The 22264-nt window shown below is 44.0% G+C and overlaps 1 protein-coding gene across 2 annotated transcripts in view; it reads right to left on the bottom strand.

Annotated features, from left to right (window-relative positions):
- Positions 1-22264, bottom strand: part of Myo1e (myosin IE) — a 180875-nt gene that overhangs the window by 54797 nt on the left and 103814 nt on the right. For both annotated transcript variants that reach the window (XM_051197887.1, XM_051197886.1), the window contains exons 5-11: positions 21415-21502; positions 18053-18142; positions 15920-16051; positions 13751-13885; positions 11414-11546; positions 3306-3502; positions 588-668 (exon numbers count right to left, since the gene is read on the bottom strand). In XM_051197887.1, the coding sequence (XP_051053844.1) occupies positions 588-668; positions 3306-3502; positions 11414-11546; positions 13751-13885; positions 15920-16051; positions 18053-18142; positions 21415-21502 (856 nt within the window). The remainder of the gene's footprint in view (positions 1-587; positions 669-3305; positions 3503-11413; positions 11547-13750; positions 13886-15919; positions 16052-18052; positions 18143-21414; positions 21503-22264) is intronic.

Here is a 22264-nt window from a genome sequence, read left to right as displayed (position 1 = left end):
ATGCATGCATGGGTGTATGCATATCCATGTATGCATTCGCGTGTGTGTAGGTGTGTATGTATCCACATGTGTGTGTGCCTATGTACCACACATGGGCATGCCCACAGAGGCCCAGGAGAGGCCATCAGATCCCCTGGAGCTGGAACCACAGTGTTGTGAGCTGACTGACGTGGGTGTAAGAAACTAAACCCAGTTCCTCTTGAAGAGCAACAAGGGTTTCTAAGCACTGAGCAATCTCTTCAGCTCCCCCTCCCTTCTCTTTTTCTTGCTTCCTTTCTCATCTCCCTCCTTTCTTTTATTTTTCTTGTGTGTATGTGTGTTCATGAGTGTGTATGCAGGAGCCCTCACTGGGAATACAGAATTGAGAGAGGGCTACGGAGTGATGGTTCCCTCCCTTAAGACAAATCTCCTACTAAACCTAGAGCTGGGCTGGTGGCCAGCAAGGCCCAGTGAGCCCTGTCTCTGCCTCCCACCGCATCAGGGTTACAGGTGTATGCAGTATTTTTACCTGAGTGTTGCGAGTCTGAACTGAGCTGCCTGCATGGCAGTACTCATACCCAGTGAGCCATTTCCCCAGCCTTCCTTACCTGAAATATTTCAAAGCCATAGATGTCTAGGACGCCAATGTTGTATTCCTCGTGGTCCTTCTCCATGGCTTTATTGATGGACTAGGAGAAAACACACACAGCACAAATAGTTCCTTTCGTCCTTACTGAACAGACTTGAGGTGGAGCAGGGGGCCCTGCGTGGCAACCATACTGCCCCCCTGGAGACAGGATAGTTTGAAGACAGGGTATATGCTTTAAAAAGGTCTCAGGGGGATTCAAACAACTGCAATCCGGGCAGGGGGAATGGGGGACCGGGTTGAGGGGGGGGGAGAGTGTGCTTGTACAGTGTCAGCAGAGCTAGCACTCCTTAAAAAGTCCGGAGATCTGGAAGAGGCTGTTGCCTTGGATGATACAGTAAGATCCTGTCCTGAATGAGGTTCCACTCTCAAAACCTGCAACTGCCAGTCAGATGTCCCCAAGTCAGCAGCCACTTAACCCTAACAGGACACAATTCGTCACTGATGCTGAGACTCCCTTCTCAGTACACAAGAGGTCCGAGTAACACTTGACCCTGAACTTCCCACAGAATTGAACGTCTCAAATAATCACCAGCAGTGTGGGGAGCATGGCTCTGATCTGTCTGGCTCTCCCACCCCACCTGAGCTCCGTGAGTGGATTTGGGCACAGACTCCTGGGACCCAGTGGCTGCTGTCCCTGGCTAGGATCTGCCTTGGGTTTCCTGTTTGAACATAGAAAAGTAGAAACAGCAGGAGTCTAGGTCCCCCTAGAATAGCCACACAGGAGCCGGGATTTCTGAACCTCTCTGTTCCTTGTTCCTTTTATTTAGAAAACTAACACAATATTTAAACTTTGGCATTGTTGGAGAAATTAAATGATATTCCTTTCCCCCTGAACTATTTAAGTAGTATTTGGAACAGAGTATAGACTATATCTTATTCTAACACTAAAGGTACCAGATTTACACCACTGGCTTTCCATCAGAAAATATAAAGTATACATCTTTATACCAGAGACAGGGCCAGCAATATGGCTCAGTGGGTAAAGGTGCTTGCTGCTAAGACAGATGACCAGAGTTTAGTCCCTGTGACCCACACAGTGGAAGGAGAGAATCGGCTTCTAAAAGCTATCTCCTGACTTCCACAAGTGTGTTATGGCATGCTTTGGAGTGCACACACACATGCAAAACTAAAAATAAATTTAAAAAATATAAGTAGCTGGGTGGTGGTGGTGTACACCTTTAATCCCAGCACTTGGGAGGCAGAGGCAGACAGATCTCTGTGAGTCTAAGGCCAGCCTGGTTTATAGAGTGAATTCCAGGACAGCCAGGGTTGCACAGAGAAATCCTGTCTTGAAAAATAAAAACAACAACAAACCAAAAACAAAAAAGTAAGTATATTCATATATAAATGTGTGTATGATTATGCTATATTCTGTGTCTAAAAGTATCAGAGTTAATTTAAAAGTAATCCAAAGTCAAGCTGGGGTTGTAGCCCAATTGGCATAGTGCTTGTCTAGCATGCATAAAGGCCTGGGTTTATGATTCCCAGCAATGCATAAACTAGCTATTGAATTAGCTATTGTTTAATGTACCATAAATGATGGTACATTCCTATATCAACACTCAGGAGGTAGAGTCAAGAAGATCAAAAGTAAAAGCTCATCCTCAGTTATATATCGAGTTTACAGCTAGCCTGGACTAAATAAGACACTATCTCAAGCCTGGCCATGGTGGCACATGCCTTTAATTCCATCAATTCAGAAGGCAAAGGCAGGAAGATCTCTGTGAATTCAAGCCCAGTCTAGTCCATGGACTGAGTTCTGAGACAGCCAGGGCTACACAGAGGAACCCAGTCTTGAAAAACAAAGGCAAAAACAAGAACAAAAACAACTAGACAGACAGACACCATTTCAAAACAAAACACAAAACCTCTCTCAATAGATATCCAAAACCTTTGATTATTTCCCCCCTTTGAAGGGTACAGATCAAGTTCCATCCCAAGTGGACTATCTTGGTAGCTTGCTCAGAATAGACAGAATATTACAAAGTGATAATAATCCACTCCATGATCAAGAATGAACAACTCACGGCCTTTTTCTCTCACACCCTGTCTTAGATCACTGACTCTGGGGAAAACCAGCTGCCAATTGTGAGGACACTGAGCTGCCCTAAAAAGAGGCCCATATAGCTACGAACAGAGACCTCTAACCAACAGCACATGAAGATTCCCCTTGACACCATGTCCCTAGCCCCAGGCCAGCCTGGAGAAATGCTCTCTGTCAGTCTTGCAACTTTAACTGTGCTTGAGTCAGTATTGATCAGGTAAGCTGATCTTGAGTACCTGTCCCCACAAAAATGCAAGGGAAGACATGTGCTTATCACACCATGTTTGGAATTACTTGTCACAAATTAACTATGTCATTACCAGATGCAACATTCTTAACCCTTTACACTCAGAAATCAAGAATGGTCCTGGACCACAAGCTTCCTCAATTACAGTTCTGACCTTTACTGAATATCTTGTGCTACGGTGTTAGTTCTGGCTACTCTCTCTTGCTGTGAATATCTTGAAGTTGGATTCGGGATTCACCAGAAACAAAGAGAGAGGATACACTAGGCAGAGAGGGACATGGTAACGATGCAAAGGAATGAAGCAAACACGAGAACAAACTCTTAGTCATTGTATCCCTTATATCTAAAACATGAAGCTTTGCCCATGTCCACCCATGTTTACTTACATCTACCAAGTAATCAAAGACCCGTGCATGCAGGGCCTTGGCGAGTGCATCCCTGGTGTAGCAGGCCTGTTCCACATTAAGGGTCACGTGGATGGACTCCGACTTTCCTCCCCACTTGCTATCCATCTGGCGGCTTGTTAGCTTCTCTTTTAACCGGTCTTGGTTTATACCCAGCAGATATGCAGGAAAAGCCAAAACTGCAGAATATAAAACATGATTGTCTTTTGTAATTGTAACATTTATCTACCAAGCGCACGGAAGCCCTTGTGCATGTGTGAGCAGATAATGGGCATCAAAGTTAACTTCTAAACCTTCCACTCTATTGGGGAAGACTTATTATCAACGCCATGCATATCCCTGTTTGTTCTATTCTGTAAACCAATCCCTATGATTACTGAGACTTCCAGTCACTCAAATCAGTGATCCAAAAATGATGCAGGCCAGGCCTAGCCCCCACTGATATCACACCGAGATTCTGAAAATGGACATTTCTACATGCTCAAGGCAAAGGCATCAACAGGAACTTAATTGCCAAACATTTCTTTGCCTTTGAATAATGTTTTCTTCCTTTGGTGCAATGTTTTCATGGCCTCGTTTACAGAGAACTTGTAACATCTGTTGTCATGGGCCCAGTAAGTCCAACAATCCCCTACTAATCGAACACTTAAACTATGGGGGATTACAAAAAGTAGAAAACAAAGAGGTAAAGATAGTAAATAACTAGTAAAGCTTGAAGACAATCTAGAACTGCATCCAAACAGACTATATAATTCTAGAAGAATTTAGGACAGGATGCTATTAACGATTTCTGGGGTAATCAAGGAAAGGGGCTTCAGCTGGACCAGGCAGGCAAGGAAGGGTAGACTTTGTACAGATGTGGAGGGGGGGGGTGGAGTGGTATGTGCTAAGGGGAACAATCTGGAAGGGGGCAGAGGCATGGCTGGGCTGTGGTCTGTGTTGTATAGGTGTCTGCTGAAAGCTATAGCTGAAAGCTATGATTAAAAGATTGGGATAGGTTTTGATGCACTGGGGAGGGGTGTTCTGGATTGAGGGAGCAGGAGCAGAGGGGTCAGAAGGCCTGTGCGTGTATGCCTGTGTTGGTGTGGGTGTGCAGATGTCTTCCTTGGCCACTCTTCACCTTAGTTTTTGAGACAAGGTCTATAAATGAACCTGGAGCTCATTGGTTTAGCCATGAGGTTGACCACCGACAACCAGGGATCCCCATGTCCCTGTCTCCAGTGCTGGGAATACATGTCACTAAGTATGACTTCTGTAGATGGGTTCTGGGGACTGAAAGCAAGTCCTCGTACTTGCATGGTAAGTATTCACCAACTGTGCCATTTCCCCACCCAGAAGGCTTTTAGTAGACACATCACAGGAGAGTCCTCTGAGGTGGCATGTGAACAGAGGGGACTGGTGTTATTGGTATCACAGGACCTCGCACAGGAGAGTCCTCTGAGGTGGCATGTGAACAGAGGGGACTGGTGTTATTGGTATCACAGGACCTCGCACAGGAGAGTCCTCTGAGGTGGCATGTGAACAGAGGGGACTGGTGTTATTGGTATCACAGGACCTCGCACAGGAGAGTCCTCTGAGGTGGCATGTGAACAGAGGGGACTGGTGTTATTGGTATCACAGGACCTCGCACAGGAGAGTCCTCTGAGGTGGCATGTGAACAGAGGGGACTGGTGTTATTGGTATCACAGGACCTCGCACTGCCTCACATGTACTGGGCTAATTTGGGGTCTTCTTCCTTCCTTCCTTCCTTCCTTCCTTCCTTTCTTTTTGGTTTTTCAAGACAGGGTTTCTCTGTATTGCTTTGGAGGTTGTCCTGGAACTAGCTGTGTAGACCAGGCTGGTCTCAAACTCACAGAGATCCACCTGCCTCTGCCTCCCGAGTGCTGGGATTAGAGGTGTGTGCCACCACTGCCCAGCATGTGTCTTCAAATAGAAAAGTTAAAGCACTCATGAGTGTAACAAGTTGTTTCGGACCATAGATTTGCTAAGAGAAAAGCTATCAGGACCAATGGGATTCCCTTGATTTCTGGTCAGAATGTTCAAATCTGGATAAATGACACCATTCTTGGACATGAAAGAGTATTCAGATTTCCTAATACTTTATAGATTGCATATGGAGTTTTGTTCACCAGGATCACCAGCTCCCTAATAAACAACATGGAGAAAAGTTGAGGCTTGTTTCTAACCCTTTTTTTGTTTGTTTGTTTTTATTTTTTGAGACAGGGTTTCTGTGTGTAGCTTTGGAAACTGTCCTGGAACTCGCTTTGTAGACTAGGCTGGCCTTGAACTCACAGAGATCCACCTGCCTCTGCCTCCCGAATGCTGGGATTAAAGGTATGTACCACCACCATCCAGCTCTAACTAGCTCTTATAATTTAAATTAATCCATTTTTATTATCTATGTATTACCTGCCTTGTGACTCATGGAATAGATACAAATGAAAAATCTGAACTTGGATAGGACTCTCTGTCTCAGTATAAAATTTTGCTGATATAAAGAATATGTTGAGATCTTGTGGATGGTGTCACCATTGTGCCATATGTCAATCATCCCAACACTTGAGAAGGTAGAGGCTGGAGGATTACAAGTTCAAGGCCAACCTTGGCTAAACAGTGAGATACCTTCTCAAAAACAAACAAACAAACAAACAAACAAACAAACATATAACAACAAAATAAAATCCTTAAAGGACCCTTTAACAGTGGGAAGTTACCATCAGCCTCCCAATAAAGACCGATCTTAGATTGCAGAGAGTGTTGTGATTTAACAGACTGATGTTTCTCAGCATTAACTTCTAATAGAGTCAGTCAATGAACAAGTCTCTGAGGAAAAAAAAAAAAAAGCCAATCCCAGAGCAATATACTTCTCATCCATATGAGGATCTCACACAGGGCCTCTGATAAAAAAATAAAAATAATAAAAAAATCTACCTCTTAGGCATTGATTTTCCCTAATGATTATCTCTTAGAAGCTAACTCTTCCTTTGTACTAAGAACAGAGGACATCCATCGATCACACTGGACATGTAGAGTTGTAGGGACCAGGAAAACATTCACCAAGTGTCAGAGATGGAATAAGACATTCCCAGCAACATCAAGGAGGCCATCTCACTAGATGCCATGGACTGTTCATCAATAGTTTATAGAACAGATTGTGGAGACAGTTGAGGTGGTAAAGTTCTTACTGTGTAAGTGTGAGGACCCAAGTTTAATCTCTAGAACCCACATAGAAAAGTTGGGTGTGGTGGGACACATTCATGATCCCAGAGTTGGGGTTGCCTGGAGTTCTCTGTCCAGCCAGCCTAGCATAACTGAGGGGTCCCAGGGTCTAGTGAGACAGCCTATCTCAATAGACAAGACAGATGGATCTTAAGGAAAAACACGTGAGGTGGACCTCTGGCCTCCACACGTACACATGTGCACCTGCACAGACACATATACAAGTATGGTAGCTGAGCATGGTAGCACACACTGTAATTCCAGTTACTCATGAGGCTGAGGTGGGAGGCCTTCAAGGTCAAATCCATCTTGGGCTCCCTATTGAGATTCCATTAAAAATTGGAAAATCTCCCTATTGAGCTTCCATTAAATTGGAGCATAATCACTAAGGCTTCTCTCATCATTCACGGGAATTCCACAGTGAACAGCTTTATACAATGAATAGTTAGCCCAGTGTGTCTGTTTAGTAAACATGGGATTCTCCCCAAGCCCGTACCCATGCCAAAAGTTGGTTAAGAATTGAGCTGTCTGGTAAATGGCTCATGCTGTTATCTTTATGGCCTTAGCTTAAAAAAAACAAACAAGGCTGAGATGAGACCCTCTGAGACAAAACAGACAGGGGGAGTGACTGGACATGTGCTATCCTTCCACATCTTGTAGCTCTCCAGCAGAAGAGGGTGGATTTGAAGGGCTCCAGGCTCTTCAGAAACAAGGCATGGCGTGTGGCCAAGAGCCAGAGCCACAGCTTAGGGAGAGAGCTAAGCAGACTAGAGAGGAAGTATGGCACTTGCTTTGGACAAAATCCATGCCATGTTTTTCAAACACAAGGTTTTATGGCCTCGTATTTTATTCTGTGACTGCCCTGGTGCTGAAATTATAGTTCTGCTCAGCCTGACTTCCTCCAGGCTGTGAATTTCCATGACAGTGTGTGATTGGGGCCGAGGTTGGGGACAAACTTCAGCACTGAGGCGTGGGGAAGGAGAGGCAAGAAGCAAGGATTGATCATAAAAGGTTGGTGTAAGACCAGTGGAGTTATTCAGTCATAGGAACCAGGAAGAATGTGATAAGAGACTATTTCAACATATTAAGTTGATGAAGGAAGATTAAACACATAAGGTGAGGTTCAACCTAAGTTTCCTACTTAAATTTGAACTATAAGGAAGACAGAAAAGTCAGAAGGATGTAGCAAAATAAAATTCCTTTTTCATACAGTTAAGGGAGCAGCAGGTTTGGGGATGTAAGTCAGTAGAGAGGTTGCCTATGGATGCCCAAAACCCGACTCCACCCCAACATCACATAAAACAGATGTGGTGGTGATGTAGAAGAAACTCAAAGTAATAAAATTGATGTCATACAGAATTTACTAATATATTTGCTGAGGAGACATTAAGTAACACAAATGGAACTTATCTAAAGAGGCATTGTCTCCAAAACCTTCCAAAGATAAGTAGTCTACTAACAAGGCCTGTTAGAGATAAGGGATACTTACTTAGGATACAAGGATTTAAATGTTTATTCTCCAGGATTGACTAGCCATTATGCTCCATTCCCATCCCCACAGACATACTACTCAAGATAGGCACTAAGTCCCCTGTATGGAGAAAACCAATTCTGCCAGGTGGGCAAGATGGGTTAATAACCACTTGAAAAAGAACAACACTTAAAATAGTTCTGGCAATATGCAATGCCTCTGCTGTGTAAATCTCCTCTCTGCCCGAGTGGCCAGACTTGTGGTCCTGTTTCTTTAAATTGTTTGAAGTGTAACTTGGGCTGATCCAGAAAGAGATTTGGGGATGGCTGTGTTTGTGGAATGCATGAGCCTAACGAAATATGCCAGTAAGATCTCCTGTTCAAGGGTGACTGTTACTTGGCCGTTAGCCTCAGTTGGCCAGCCATTTAAGTAGAGAGTATTTCTTCATCTCTAAGTGTGTGGCGAGAGTTGTCAATGAGAAGGCATTTTCCCTGTAACCTTGCCACTTGGGAGGTAGAGACTGGAAGACCAGAAGTTCAGTGTCATCCTTGGCTATTGAGGCAGCCTGGGCTACATGAGGAAGGCCAAAATCAAGTAGATATGGATTATTAGGCTTTGGTGAAGGTATCTAACCTGTTTATCAATGGGTGAGGCCTCAGCATCATATGTACTTGAACTCCTCAGTGGTTTTAAAGTAGTAACTTTTTTCATCAACAAAGTTCTTAATTTAATATTTAATCACATTCAGGTAATACTTGACTCAAAGTACAGTTTTACTATCTTGATATGGAAAAGTACACAGTGTTAAGGTTTGATTGGCTTCTCAGCAACATAAAGGAAATTAATTCTGTGCTCCCATCAGTCCAAGGTCCACCAGAGGGTTAGAGTGCTTTAGTGAGCCAGTTTGGAAGAAATTTTAGCTCCCCCTTTCACTGGGAAAGTGCTGTCTCTAATTATGAAATGCACAGGTAGCTTTTTGTTTATTATTTATTTGTTTATTTATTTATTTTATTTAGTTTTTTTGACACAGGGTTTATATAGCCTTGGCTGTCCTGGAACTCTCTCTGTAGACCAGGCTGGCTTTGAACTCACAGAGATCAGCCTGTCTCTGCATCCTGAGTACAAGAACTAAAGGCGTGTTCTGGGCATGGGTAGCTTTTATAAAGTCTCCCTTGATAAATTTATTCCAAAGACATACTCAGACATATGAAAGATGGGATGAACCAAGGTTATTGACCCTGCTTTTACTTTCTGAGTGCCAGAGTCGCAGGGATGCCTCACCATGTCCTGTTTATGTGATGCTGGGATCAAACCCAAGGCTTTATGAATGCCAGATAGCAATTGAGCTACACGACCTAGACACCATCTTAATACTTGGCAATAGATGGTCGTTATGTGAATCAAAGTATAGGAAAGCAATGCAGCTATAAAAAAAGAAATGGATACAGAACAATCTCCCAGACACAATGCTACCTGGGAAAACAACTGTGGAACATGGTGATAGAAGTTCACATCATAGTCTGAAAATAGAAGAAAGAATGCATATATGGTCATTTTGCAACTCCTGTCTTTGGGAACCCTGGTGACCACTGGGGAGGGGAGGCAGAGGTTGGCAAAGGAATAAACAGGTACCCAGTAGACCAACCAAATAAAGGACACAACTCAGGAATGATGGCTAGGGCTATGTATTTCTCTGCTAAACTGACTTGGCTCATAGCTTAGCCTTCTCTGACCTCCACTGTACCATCATCCCTCAGGGAATTTCACAAGCAGTTGCCAGTTTCACAAGCCTTTCCACATGCAGTAGGGAAGGCTGCTACCCCAGATGTCATCACTGAACAGTGAACTCCTTGTTGGTTGGAGGACCCAGGGACGTGCTTGCTGGGCCAGGGTCTTGCACTGATACTCAAGTACAAGGAGGCAGTGAGGGTTTTATTTCTCAGGGAGCCAGAGAATCCCAGACTCCTTCCATAGACACCACCACCATACTAGAACTGCTAGAGTGATGTGGCTAGGTGCCAATGACCCTTCTGTGCATCCGTTTCATATCAAGGGTGAAGTCCGGTGAGTCCACAGGCAGAGTTACCATTAAGATTAGGTCATATTCCTAAGCTTCATGAACACTGCATTTTCACTGTTTTCTGGACCCTCCCTTGTTAAATATATTTTGTCTTTATCAGATAAAGATAGACATCAGCATCAGATGTTAGGAGAACTTCCCTCTTTTATGAGAAAAGAAAACGAAAACATAAAAAAGGATCCTTATTTGGAATGGAAATCTCCCCACTGCCTTGTCAGCAATGAGTGGGATACTATTTATTACCAAGCATCTAAAATTATCCCCAAAGAATGCTGAGAAGGGAAGAAATGCCTTCCTGGGTGGCTAGAGTGGGTGTGAGTTCTGAGAATGGCCTGAACCACTGATGCCTGAGAGGCTGGGGTCACATGTCGCAGGGGTTCTGGTGGATTGCAGGCAGAGGGGACCCGTGGAACTCACTGTGGTAAGGGCTCTAGTTTCCTCTGAAAGAATAAAAATGACCATCTGGTTCTCAAGGATGCAGCTCAGACAGATGTGACCACCAGAAAATTCAACCCAGTGGTCAAAGTTCATTTCTCTATGTCCAGAAATCTAAACTAAATCAGATACATGGGACAAACTGCAAACCCCTGAGCATCCTGTCACTTGTTTGTCAGGACATTCAGGTAACAAGTCATCATAAGGGCCAGGCACAGGAAAGGTTTTCACCAAGTGACTCATCTGAGTCAATAAGCCAGTCCTCCAGTCATCATTAAAGTGTGACCTCATCTTTGAAACTAGAGGGAAAGCCAGCGTGATGGCTCAGTGGGTTCTGATGACCTGATTTCCACTTATGGTGGAAGGAGAGAACTGAATCCCAGAAGTTGTCCTCTGACCTACATGCCATGGCATGTGTGTGCAGCCCCAAACTAAAAAACAATAATAAACAAGATGTTTATTATTATACCAGGTTTAGTTCAAGGTTAAATTCTGCCAGGTTTCTCCAAGATTAGTAATGAATAGAGATAATTTTCATATCATCTACAGTGTAGGACATGGAGGTGTATGAGGGAAGAGGGAGAGGAGGGAAGAGAAAACCACACAGCAAAGGAGGGGAGGGGAGAGGAGAGAAAGGGGGGGATAAGGTAAGGGAGAGGAAGAGTGGTAAGATAACACAGGATGGGGGGGGAGAGAAGGGGTGGGGAGGGGAGAGGAGAACAGGTACATGAAAGAGCTAGTCTCTCTTGAAGCCATTTTGTTCTTTAGGACACATGACTTCTCATTTCTTACCAATGCACCTTACTAGCCGATCTAAGCCAAGCAAAGGCGATTGGAGATAACCCCTCACTCCCCTCACTCCACAGCCCGGGCAGAGCTACGTACATTCTTCGCTCTCCACTGCAGCATAGTTGCCCACTTCTTTGAAGGTGATGTTTCCCAAGTGGAGAATTCCAGCCACAATCTGCAACACCAGAGTCTGTTCTTCTGAGAAGATGCCGATCACATTCATGGCATGCTGGAAGAGAGAGAGAGAGAAGTAAGCCAGACAAGTTGGCTGCTGACAACGTAAGCAGGTGACAAACAAGACACAGAAAGGCTTGTACAGCTAGTGTGTAGCTTAGCCTGCGACGATGATGGGAAATCTCCATCACACAATGTGATCTGTGATGACTTGGGTACTCACTCATCTCTATGTGTATGCACACAAGTGTGTGTACATGCTCATGTGTGCAGGAGCGTGTGTAAGTGGAGGTCAGAGGCTGATGTTAGGTTTGTCTTCATCATTTGATTTCCATGTTTATTTGTTTGAGACATGATAGTCTCATGAAACCTGGAGCTCACTAATTTGGCTAGACTAGACGATCAGCAAGTCTCAGATCCTCCTGGCTCTGCCTCCCCAGAGTTGGTATTACAATGTATGCTGCCAAGCCCTGCTACTGCTAAAGTTTCTCCTCCTCCTCCTCATCATCATCAACATGGGTTCTGGGAATCAAACTCAGGTCCTCAAACAATTTGTTATAAGCAATTTGCTGATCAACCTACCATCTCCCTAGCCTTTATGTGCTATTAGAAGTCCTGCTGGAAGGGCAAGTCTGCTTTTAAATATAATATACACTCTACGCCACAGAGTGAGTTCCAGGACAGCCAGGACTGCTATATAGAGAAACCTGTCTCAGAAAACAAAAAATTAAAAAAAAAAAAAAAGAAAGAAAGAAAGAAAAAATATATACTCTCTAGGATCACCATAGACCCTAGAGTATCTCTGAGAAGGGAGACACTCAGGGGACAGGAATCTGGACACACACTTCCCGGTCAGTCCTGCCTATGTATGTACTGGCTGCCAACCCTCTCCATTTCCAACCACCCCAAGATGCCTTCCCTTTTGTGAAGAGGGAGACAGATTTTATTAGCAAAAAAAAAAAAAAAAAAAAAAAAAATCTTTTAAAACCTCCAGAACAACAGACTACTACTAAAAGCCAAGTTTCTGAATACATTAAATTAAAGTGGTTGAGTCTTGGTTTTCTGTAACTTGAGAAAAGTATTCCCAGGGACAGTCTTGGGCCCTTCATCCACAGTTTTTCCTTGTCCCTTGAAGGCTGTGGCTGAATAGTCTTGGGACCTCAGACTCTTCCTGTCACTTCTGAGAAACAGACCAACTCCCCTGCTCATTCTAGATCCCCACTCAGTTCTCAGTAGACAAACAGGCCTGGGCTTGTTGTTGACTCAAAGGCGATGTCAGCACAGTCCTTAAAGGATGTTCTAGACTGGATGATCTAGGTTAATTTCAGGCAGGTCACAAACCCTCAAAGATATAGTGTTGGGACCCAGACTGTGACATGTGTATGACATGGACAGCTCAGAGCAGTGACTGTCCTTTGACCTCAAAACTCAGAGGTAACAAAAAAAGTCTTTGGAAACAGAAAACCAAGGTCAAGAGGATGAAACAAACAAGACTTCAAAGTGTTTTAAACTGTTTTGGGGTTTTTTATTTGTTTTCTTTTTCAAAACAGGGTCTCACTATGTAGTTATGACTATCCTGGAACTTACTCTGTAGACCAGGCTGGCCTTGACCTCAGTAAAATACACCTGCCTCTGCCTCCCAGGTGCTGGGATTAAAGATATGTACCTCTATGTCCAGCGAATATATATATATATATATATATATATATATATATATATATATAATTTTTTTTTTACCTTTGTGTGTCTGTGTGAGGGCACCATATATGTGTGAGCAGGTGCCCACAGATGCCAAAAGAATGTATTAGATCCCTTGGAACTGGAGTTCTAGGCAGGTGTGAGCTGCCCGATGTGGCTGCTAGAAACTGAACTTGGGTTCTCTCTCCACAAGAACAGCAAGCACTCCTCTCCAGCCCCTAAAATTTTCTATGCTCAATTAAGACCATAAATTGTCTGTGGCCTTCCTAAAGAACAGCTTTCCAAGTACTGGCTGCTTGGCAGACAAGCATGCTAAATGCACCCCCTCAGTTGTCTTGGTCTGTTTATCACAGCAGTCTTGCAGGGGAACAATGATGAACTTTCTTTTTACTCATCTCAAACCACTGTGTGACAGTTGGGTGCATGGCTCTCCAAGGTGCTGAACACAGGTTTCCAGAAGGGCTTACAGTGACTGAGGGGGGCAGGTCACATTGCTGTCTGCTCCACTGACCTTCACTGTCCTCTGCCTCAGTTGACACCTTGCCTGGTGCCTACACTTACCAGGGTTTCCTGGAACTCCTTTTTGTCATCAATGTCATCGACTTTGTAGGACCCTGAGAGGCTCAGGTAGTAATAGTAGTCCATGCTGGTGATGCCAAGGCTTTGCTTCTGCTCTGCAGAGGCACCCTCGATGAGCTGCCATGAGAGTACATAGGACATGTCAGGACGTGGTCCACAAAGCACCCACAGTCATCTTGTACTTTCGGGACCCCCATCCCTGAGCCCAGGTGGGGAAAAGTCTCTAAACTTGTATTCCAAAATCCCCAGTGGCTCTAACCCACAGAATCTGAGGGAGTTTATAAATATCATTTGGGGTTGCCCTTGTCTAAGCCCCAGATTGGTCTGCAGATTCCAGTTCTTGTTTTGCGGAGTATGGGTGTTGCCTGTAGGTATGTATATGCACCATGTGCACATGTAGTGCCCATGGAGGCCAGAAGAGGGCACCAGATCTCATGGAACTGAGCTAGAGATGGCTATGAGTACCATGTGGAATCTGGGAACTGAACCTTGTCCTCTGAAAGAGCACTCTTAAGTACCCAGCCATCTCCCCAGCCCAACTTCCAGTTCTTAACTCTGATAAAGCCTGAGAGAGCTCAGACTTTCTTCCTTTCAGTAAGGCAACTGAACACTGTAGTGCAGCTGTGGACAAGGAGAATATAAAACAGCCACCGAATTCCTGCCCAGCTTAGCTCTTCCACACTTCTCCACCAGGATGTGTATTTCAGAATGGCTGAGGGTTATTTTTCCTGATCTACCCCGTTTCCTTGGTTGCTTCATGCTCATGGTTCAATATAAGCATTATTTGCTTCCTGTTCCTGTCATCTGTTGTCATACTATTCCCCACCATGGCCTCCTACCTTCTAAACTGTAAACCCATATAAATTCTTTTTGCCGTAAGTTGCCTTGGTCATAGTCACAGAAAAATAACTAATACAACCACTGTCCCCAGTTTATTCAGTGCTGGGGATTGAACCGGAGGCTTTGTGCATGCTAGGCAAATACTCTACCAACTAAGCCACATCCCCAGTCCCTGAGGAATCTTCCCTTTCCCTCTATTTTTGCTCTTATTTGAAGAGAACAACTCCCTCCAGTTCAGTCTTCTTGTTCAGACACATGCGCCCTTCTCTCTTGCATCTTCAAACACCCATGTCTCCAACTCCGTCCATGCATGCTGCTGCCTTCACTGAACACTTTTCCTTGATGCTGAGCTTCTTCAAGCCACACAGTCTGCTTCCTCACCATGATTTAGGCACGCCCTATAATATCTCCTCTTACTGCTCTGACAAAATTGTTTTATTGTCCTTCTTTCTCACGGTTTAATCCAGCAGGCTGTTCTTATTCCATACTTGCTAAGTACTTTTTCAACAAATAGGTACTAAAAGAATACACAGACATACAGGTAGAACAAAACAAAACAAAACCTTTTTTTTTTTCTTTTCTTTTTAAATCTTGCCCTCTGCGCTGACCCAGACTCTGCTTGGGTTCTGAGGGTCTCAGTATCTCAGTAGGGGGATCTTGAGCTTGCTCTGAGGATCCCAAGCCTACTGAAGAGCTCTAATCCAACAATCCAATAGTGAACCTGCTGGAGGTAAGTGCCCTGAGGACACTTCATTCCCATCCACCTGATTTCCTGGCTTAGCATCTCCACCCCTCTCTGGCTGGAGTGCTTCCTGCTTAGCCCTCCCTGACTTCCCATACCTCCAACTCTCCCCACACAGATCCCTATTTGGCAAATAATCAAATAAACACTCCTACTCCTGTTTTGAAGTTTGTCAACAATTTCTTAATTATTTAGCTTTTGGGAAATTTCTTTGTCACCCTAGTTAGAGCTCAACACCCCTTGAGGACAGGGACCTTCTCATGCCCCTTTTAGACACTTGCACAAACTCCAGGGGTATCTATCTGAGCTTATTAGACTTCCGCCTAAACCTGAGGGTTGAGAGGAGAAAAAGTGATCACATTATTATTCATGCTATCTATCGTCCCCTTGGAGACCAGAAGACAACCTAGGGCTCTTTTTCACCACATGGGTTCTAGGAATTGAACTCAGGTCATCAGGCTTGGCATCAACTGCCTTCATCCTCTGAGCCATCTCACTGGCCTCCCCGGTTTGGTTTTCTAATATGGATAAGAAATAAAACGTGGGTAAGAAAAACTGTAAAGGGAAACCTGATAGAATATGTGAAAGCTCCTCTCTCCCGGGTTCCTCATCACCACTCTGGACTTTTCTAGAAGGAAGTTGGAGATCTTGCCACCATCTGGTTCCCCACCTGGACTGAACTGGATTTCAAAGTATTTTCCCTGCAAGAAAATTAGCAATTTCCTTTAGGACTTGGTAAACAAACACACAGTGCTCCAAACAGACTTTGAATATACAGGGTATAATTCAAGGAAATTCATCAATGGAAGACATTCTGGATTACCCCCAGCTCTTTGCTAGACTTCCTTACTTTTTCCATGGCAAACAATACCCCCGAGCTTGCCAGTCACACAGTTCTGCATTCAGAGGATCAATCCCATGGCCAGACTAAATAAGGAGATGCGTATAACTCGCTCACTTTCTCCCCATCTGTTTGTCTGAAGACTGGGACAGACAACCACACAGGGCCAAGGTCGCCACATTGTTCTTCTAGAAGAACATATTAATCTTCAACCAATAGGATCTTGGTTATTATCATTCTCTGTAATGCTTGCTTATCTAAGACACAGAAAATTGCATATGGCTTTAAACTTACATTTCCTAATAATTAGTGAGAGTATCATTTGATGCTTTCAGGCATGGCGCAGAGAGAGAGAGAGAGAGAGAGAGAGAGAGAGAGAGAGAGAGAGAGAGAGAGAGACTCTGTCCCCCTCTTTGATATCATTAAGCATGACACAGAGAGAAAAAAAAATCTATACTCTCCCCCTGTCTCTTAGGGCTATTTGGTTATAAATGCTGGGTCCTTGCTATTTCTAAAGATTGAGTTATCTCTCAGAATTAAAAAAACAAACACACACATACACAAACCTTATTATAACAGGAAAAGGCAAGGCAACTCATAACTATGTGTTCCCTGCTTTCTAAGGTGAGTATGTGGGGGTAGCTAAAGGGTTACAGTTGACAGTGTCTATTTTTGCAAAGCAGTTTAAGAATGATAATTAGGGAGAGAAAGGTCGTGTGGAAAATTCATTCACAGCATCTTTTTTTCTGCCATTACCTAGAAAGGTCAGAATAAAGCATCCTAAATATGAAAGAGGAAACAAGCAAGAATAATACCAGACAATGAGGAGCATGAGGTAGGTTTTATAGACAGCCATCAGAGACCTTGACAATGACTACCTGAGACTATAGGACGGCTTCTTTTGGGAAGAAGACCTTCCTTTCTGAATAAAGACCAATGCCAACATGGTGGTATACATCTACAGTTCCAGGGCACTGAGGCAAGTGGTGTGGTGTGTGTGTGTGCACGTGCGCGCACACGCGCACAGAGACAGGTCATCCTAGGCTACATAATGAATTTAAGCCTAGCCTGGGCTATGTAGGGGACTATCTCTAAAGAAAAATAATTAAATGAAAAAAATTTAAGTTAATGTTTTTCTAAAGTGAAAAAGAAACTGTTTTCTTTGAAAGTTCCACCCACTATTTATCTTGAAAACAGCCCACTGTGAGCCTTGCAGATGGTTCTTGCCTGAGTGCCAGACAGGCTTTATGGTTGAAATAGGACACTAAATCTCAAAGCATCTGCATTTGGTTTTGTAATAACACCTTTTGGAATGGCCACATTTTAATACCCCACCGCCAAGACTTCCGGTCAGAAACATTTAAGAAAGGCATTCATAGCACTTCAAGGTGGCCTTGTCCTAACCCTGGAGACATGGCTTTGGGAGGCACCAGGGCCAGGGGCTCTTCATTCTGTTAGCATACAGAAAGCAGGTTCAGAAATCCAGGAGGTGAAGCAGGAAGAGACCTAGAGGAGAGGAAAGGTCTTCCAGATGCTCCCTTAGCCCAAGTATCTGCTCCCTTCAGACTAAGCTCGGAGGAGCAAAGTCCCCACAAGCAGGCCTGGATCTCTGCCTTTCTCTAGTCTACTTGCTTCTTTCCTCTAGGCATGTGCAAACTTCCCCAGGAAAAGGGCTCTCCCTTCTATCACCTGTTATTTTTCTCACTAAGACAACTTGAGGGGTGAGCCAATTTTGAAACTATCTTGTTAGTGTTCAAAGCTTAAAAGTAATTTCTGTCAAAGGGCACACTGTTTAGAAGATAAAGGAGAGGTTGAGAAGCCCATCTCCTCCAGATATGGGAGGTGCTCATGAGACACTCACAAACCGGCTGGAGTTGTTGTTGCGCACTGTCTTGGCATTCCCGAAGGCCTCAAGGAGGGGGTTGGACTGCAGGATGATGTCCTTGACATGCTGTTGGGGCAGGCATGAGGGCATTAGGAAAATAATTGGATGCTTATCACATGATGTCAAACTCAACTTTCCACAAAGTCCTGCTTTCTGAATATTGTAAGAGGCCCAAACCATATGTCCTGGAGAGTTTCTGGAGAATTCACTGTGGTTTTGCTTTGTTTTTATTGAGATTGGATTTAACTATGCAGGCCTGGCCGGCCTGGATCTCACTATGTAGACCAGGCTGGCCTTAAACTCACAGAGATAGATCTGCTTCTGCCTCGTGAGTGATGGGATTGAAGATGTACATTTCTATGCCTAGCTGTTTTGTTTTGAAACAGAGTGACATGTGGCTCAGGCTAGCCTCAACCCTGATATGTAGCTGAAGATAACTTTGAACTCCAGATCCCCCTGCCTCCACTTCCCAAGTGCTAAGATTATAGGTATGTGCCACCACACGTGGTTTACACAGTGCTGGGGATCAAACCCATATTTGTGTCTGCTTATCAAGTACTCTGCCCTCTGAGCCACCTCTCCAGTTGAGAGCTTATTAATGTATTCTTGTATGGCCACAGAAGCTTACTTATGTGACTAGGTTTCCCAAACCCTCTTGGTTTGAAGCAGCATCCCAAAGCTGGGGTGCCACTAGGAGCCTGGAGTCTACACAGTGCAGGACTGGTTTTCCACATGCTTGCTGTGACACCCCTCCTGCATTCCTGGGTATTTTGGCAATCACAGTGGAGAGGAAAAAGAAAACATGAAGATGTCTCCTTGCCATTGCATCTTCCCCAAATGTTCCACTCGCAACACTAGAGGCGAGACTTAGCTAGATGGCAATGAGTTTCTCCTTCTCAAACATCTATAGAAACACAATCTTGTATTGTCTCCAACTTTCAATGTGTACCAGTAACCTGGGGATCTTGTTAAAATGCAGAGGTAGGTTTAATAGGTCTGGGGGAAGGCCCAGGGAGCTGCATTTCAAAGCAATCCCTGCACCCGGGAGCTTGCTGCCAAGGCTGGGTCTCATCCTCAGGACCCACATGGTGGAAGGAGTGAACCAATACCCTTAAAGCAGCCCTGACATTATGGCTTCTAGCATGGGCTCAGGCTCAGGTCAGCCAGGGGCAACACCAGATCGTGTAACACAGCTCCTGGCCAACAACAGGGGAAGCATTTAGTGTGAACACCCGAGGCCCATGCCAGACTTAAGTGTGCAAAACACATCACAGACATGAGGCTTCTCAGCTGATAGGACCCGGTGCTGGAGAGGGCTTTTGACAGTGACTCACTCCTTGTACGTCTAATTATTCACATGCTATGGTTAAATGTGTTCCAGAAATAACAAGTCTTCTGGCTTGTGCTCTTGAGCTACTGACTAATTTGAAGCCAAGAGTTCTGGATCAGTGTCCTCAAAGGAAAACAGGAAGAGAAAAATCAACATTAACAGTCTGCAGCTCGGCAACTGGGTCACAGGCCATAGCAAACGGCTAGATGAAGGTATCAAAACTGACTATGGGACAAGCCTATGTGCTCCTATGGTACCCTCTACATCCCAAAGAGAGAATGTCACAATGCTTGGGAGGGAGCATCCCACTCCACACAGGGAGTGATAAGTCACTAGCACCAAGGCAAACTCTGGGTGGTCCTACCATCCGGTCAGCTCCAGACTTAGCTCCATACCTAAGATGCCTCTCTCTCTTTTACAACCCAGGGTTGTATATAAACTTTGCATTTCTTTGTAAGGTCAATTTGGAATGTGTAATCTTTATTATTTCTTTTAATTTCCTGTTTGCAGGATAGATGTATTACACCACTTAATGATACTCAGTTTTGCTTAGGGAGACATAGAAAAGAACTTGAAGTGTTTCACTTAAAAAACAAAACAAAACCATAGCCTTATTATTATTTTATTTTTGGCTGCAGTGCTGGGATTAACAAACTCAGGACAATGGATTCAGGCTTGCTAGGCATGCATTCTTTCTCTCCTCCTTTTACTACTTTATTTTTTAATCTTATTATTTTATTAATTAATTATTATTATTTATTTATTTATTTATTTATTTATTTTTTGGGGCAGGGCTTCTCTGTGTAACTGTCATGGATGTCCTGGAACTCACTTTGTAGACCAGGCTGGCTTCAAACTCACAAAGATCCTCCTGCCTCTGGCCCCCATGTGCTGGGATTAAAGGTGTGTGCTACCAACAATTGGTTTTCCTTTTATTACCTTTTAAAAGATGGTTTCCTATAGTCCAGACTGGCCTCAGTCACACTCCACTGATTTGTGATTGCCTCCATTTGCTTGCCTCCCTTTCACTGATGCTAGGATTACAAGCACATGACCACCACACTTGATTTATGCAGTGTTGGGGGATGAAACCTCAGGCTTTGTGCAGACAAGCTTCTTATCACTGAGCTTCTTGCCCAGCTCAAGAGATCTACTTAACCCTTATGTGGAATCTGGGCTGTAGCTCAATTGGTAAAGTGAGTTTGTGAAGTGCCGTTCCATTCCCAACACCAAATAACCTGAATATGATGATGCATTCCCGTAACGGTTAAGGCAACTTAGTAAGATCCCATCTCAAAACGACAACATTAGAACTACTGTGTGAGAGAGCGCCTGCGTTACCTTCCTAGATTCTACTGAGATGGCTTCCGCAGACCTGTGCTACTTTTTGCTCCTATCAGTAACCAAAGTGACTTGGTTTATAAGAGCTATCATGTTTATAAGAGCTATAGGGGCTGACAATGTGATGATGATGATGATACTGGGATTTTTGTTTGTTGGGTTTCTTGCTTTGTTGAGAAAGAGAGAGATTCATATAGCCGGGACTAGCCTCAAACTTGCCGTATAGTCAAGAACATCCTTGAACTTCTGATCTTCCTGTTCCTACCTCTGAGTGGTGCTGGGATTGGAACTCAGGGCTTTGTGCATCCAGGTGAGCATTCTACCGGTTGAGCTAGATTCACAGCCCCAGTTTTGGTGTAGCTTTAATACAAATTTATCTTTTTTTCCCCCATGTTTGATGAATAACTTATACTTCCTTTCATCTGAGCTGTCTTTCATGTCTTTTATTCTCCATTTGAACGGCGGCCCTTTTGATTAATTCCTGAGAGCTCATTATCTATTAGACATGTCACTATGAAAACATACAATTTCTTTGTACATTTCAGGTACCTTGGTTACACAACCTGTGCTCTGCAAAATAAATTCTTTTCAAAGCTACAAACAGACCAAAGGTGTGTGTCACCCATGCCCAGTTATAAATGGAGTCCCCGATCATACCAAGACTCACCTGGACCTTGGGGCCTCCTCCGGACACTCTGGAGACATAGCTCATGATGTACTTGGCAGCCACTGTCTTTCCAGCGCCACTTTCACCACTGAGGAACGAAAGACAAACACCATGAAGTGGGCCCTGCCAGCTCCTTCATCTCCTCTATCCAACAAATGAACAAATCACAGAGAAACTAGGGAGAAAGAAAGTCAGGTGGGGGCAGAGACCAGCACGACACTAGTTAAGGTGGATCACAGCAGGCCCAGCTCACTCCTCAGACCCCAGATGGTGTGGCTCAGACTGAGCCTTTACCATGGCCATTGTGCAGAGGCGCAGTTGAGTTTTCTCATTGTCCGATCACAGAAAGCATGATTAGGAAAATATAAATGGAGGAGAAGGATGGAATTATCCAGAAATTACAAGTGACAGCCACACAGTTTTATAAGCAGAAAAAAAAAAAAAAAAAAAAAAAAAAAAAAAAAAAAGAGGCTACGAAGTAATTTCACCTCACACATTCCATTCTAATTATGGATAAAACATAGTTATAATTTCATTTTTATTGTTAAGACTCGGTCTTACTACATAGTTAAGGCTGGTCTTGAACTCAAAATCCTGCTGCCTCAGTGCTGGGATTATAGGCATGCATGAGCCACCACCCCCAGCCAACAAAAGTGGGTTGAAGGACTGGGGGTATAGCACAGAGGTAAGTTTTCCTAGATGCACGAGGCCCAGGGTTCAAGTTCAAGCACAGAAAGCCCCATTTTTCAAAATATCAGCAGAGATTTTGGTCAGGGTAAGACAGTAGGAGAGCTCTTCATTTTAGAGAATTATTTTCTAACCTTTTTGTCATGGTATACTAGTTTTGTTT

The sequence above is a fragment of the Phodopus roborovskii genome, unplaced genomic scaffold (genome assembly GCF_943737965.1).
Source record: "Phodopus roborovskii unplaced genomic scaffold, PHOROB, whole genome shotgun sequence".
NCBI lineage: Eukaryota > Metazoa > Chordata > Mammalia > Rodentia > Cricetidae > Phodopus > Phodopus roborovskii.
Note: the sequence above shows the minus strand (reverse complement) of the source record. Positions and strands in the feature narration are given on the sequence as shown.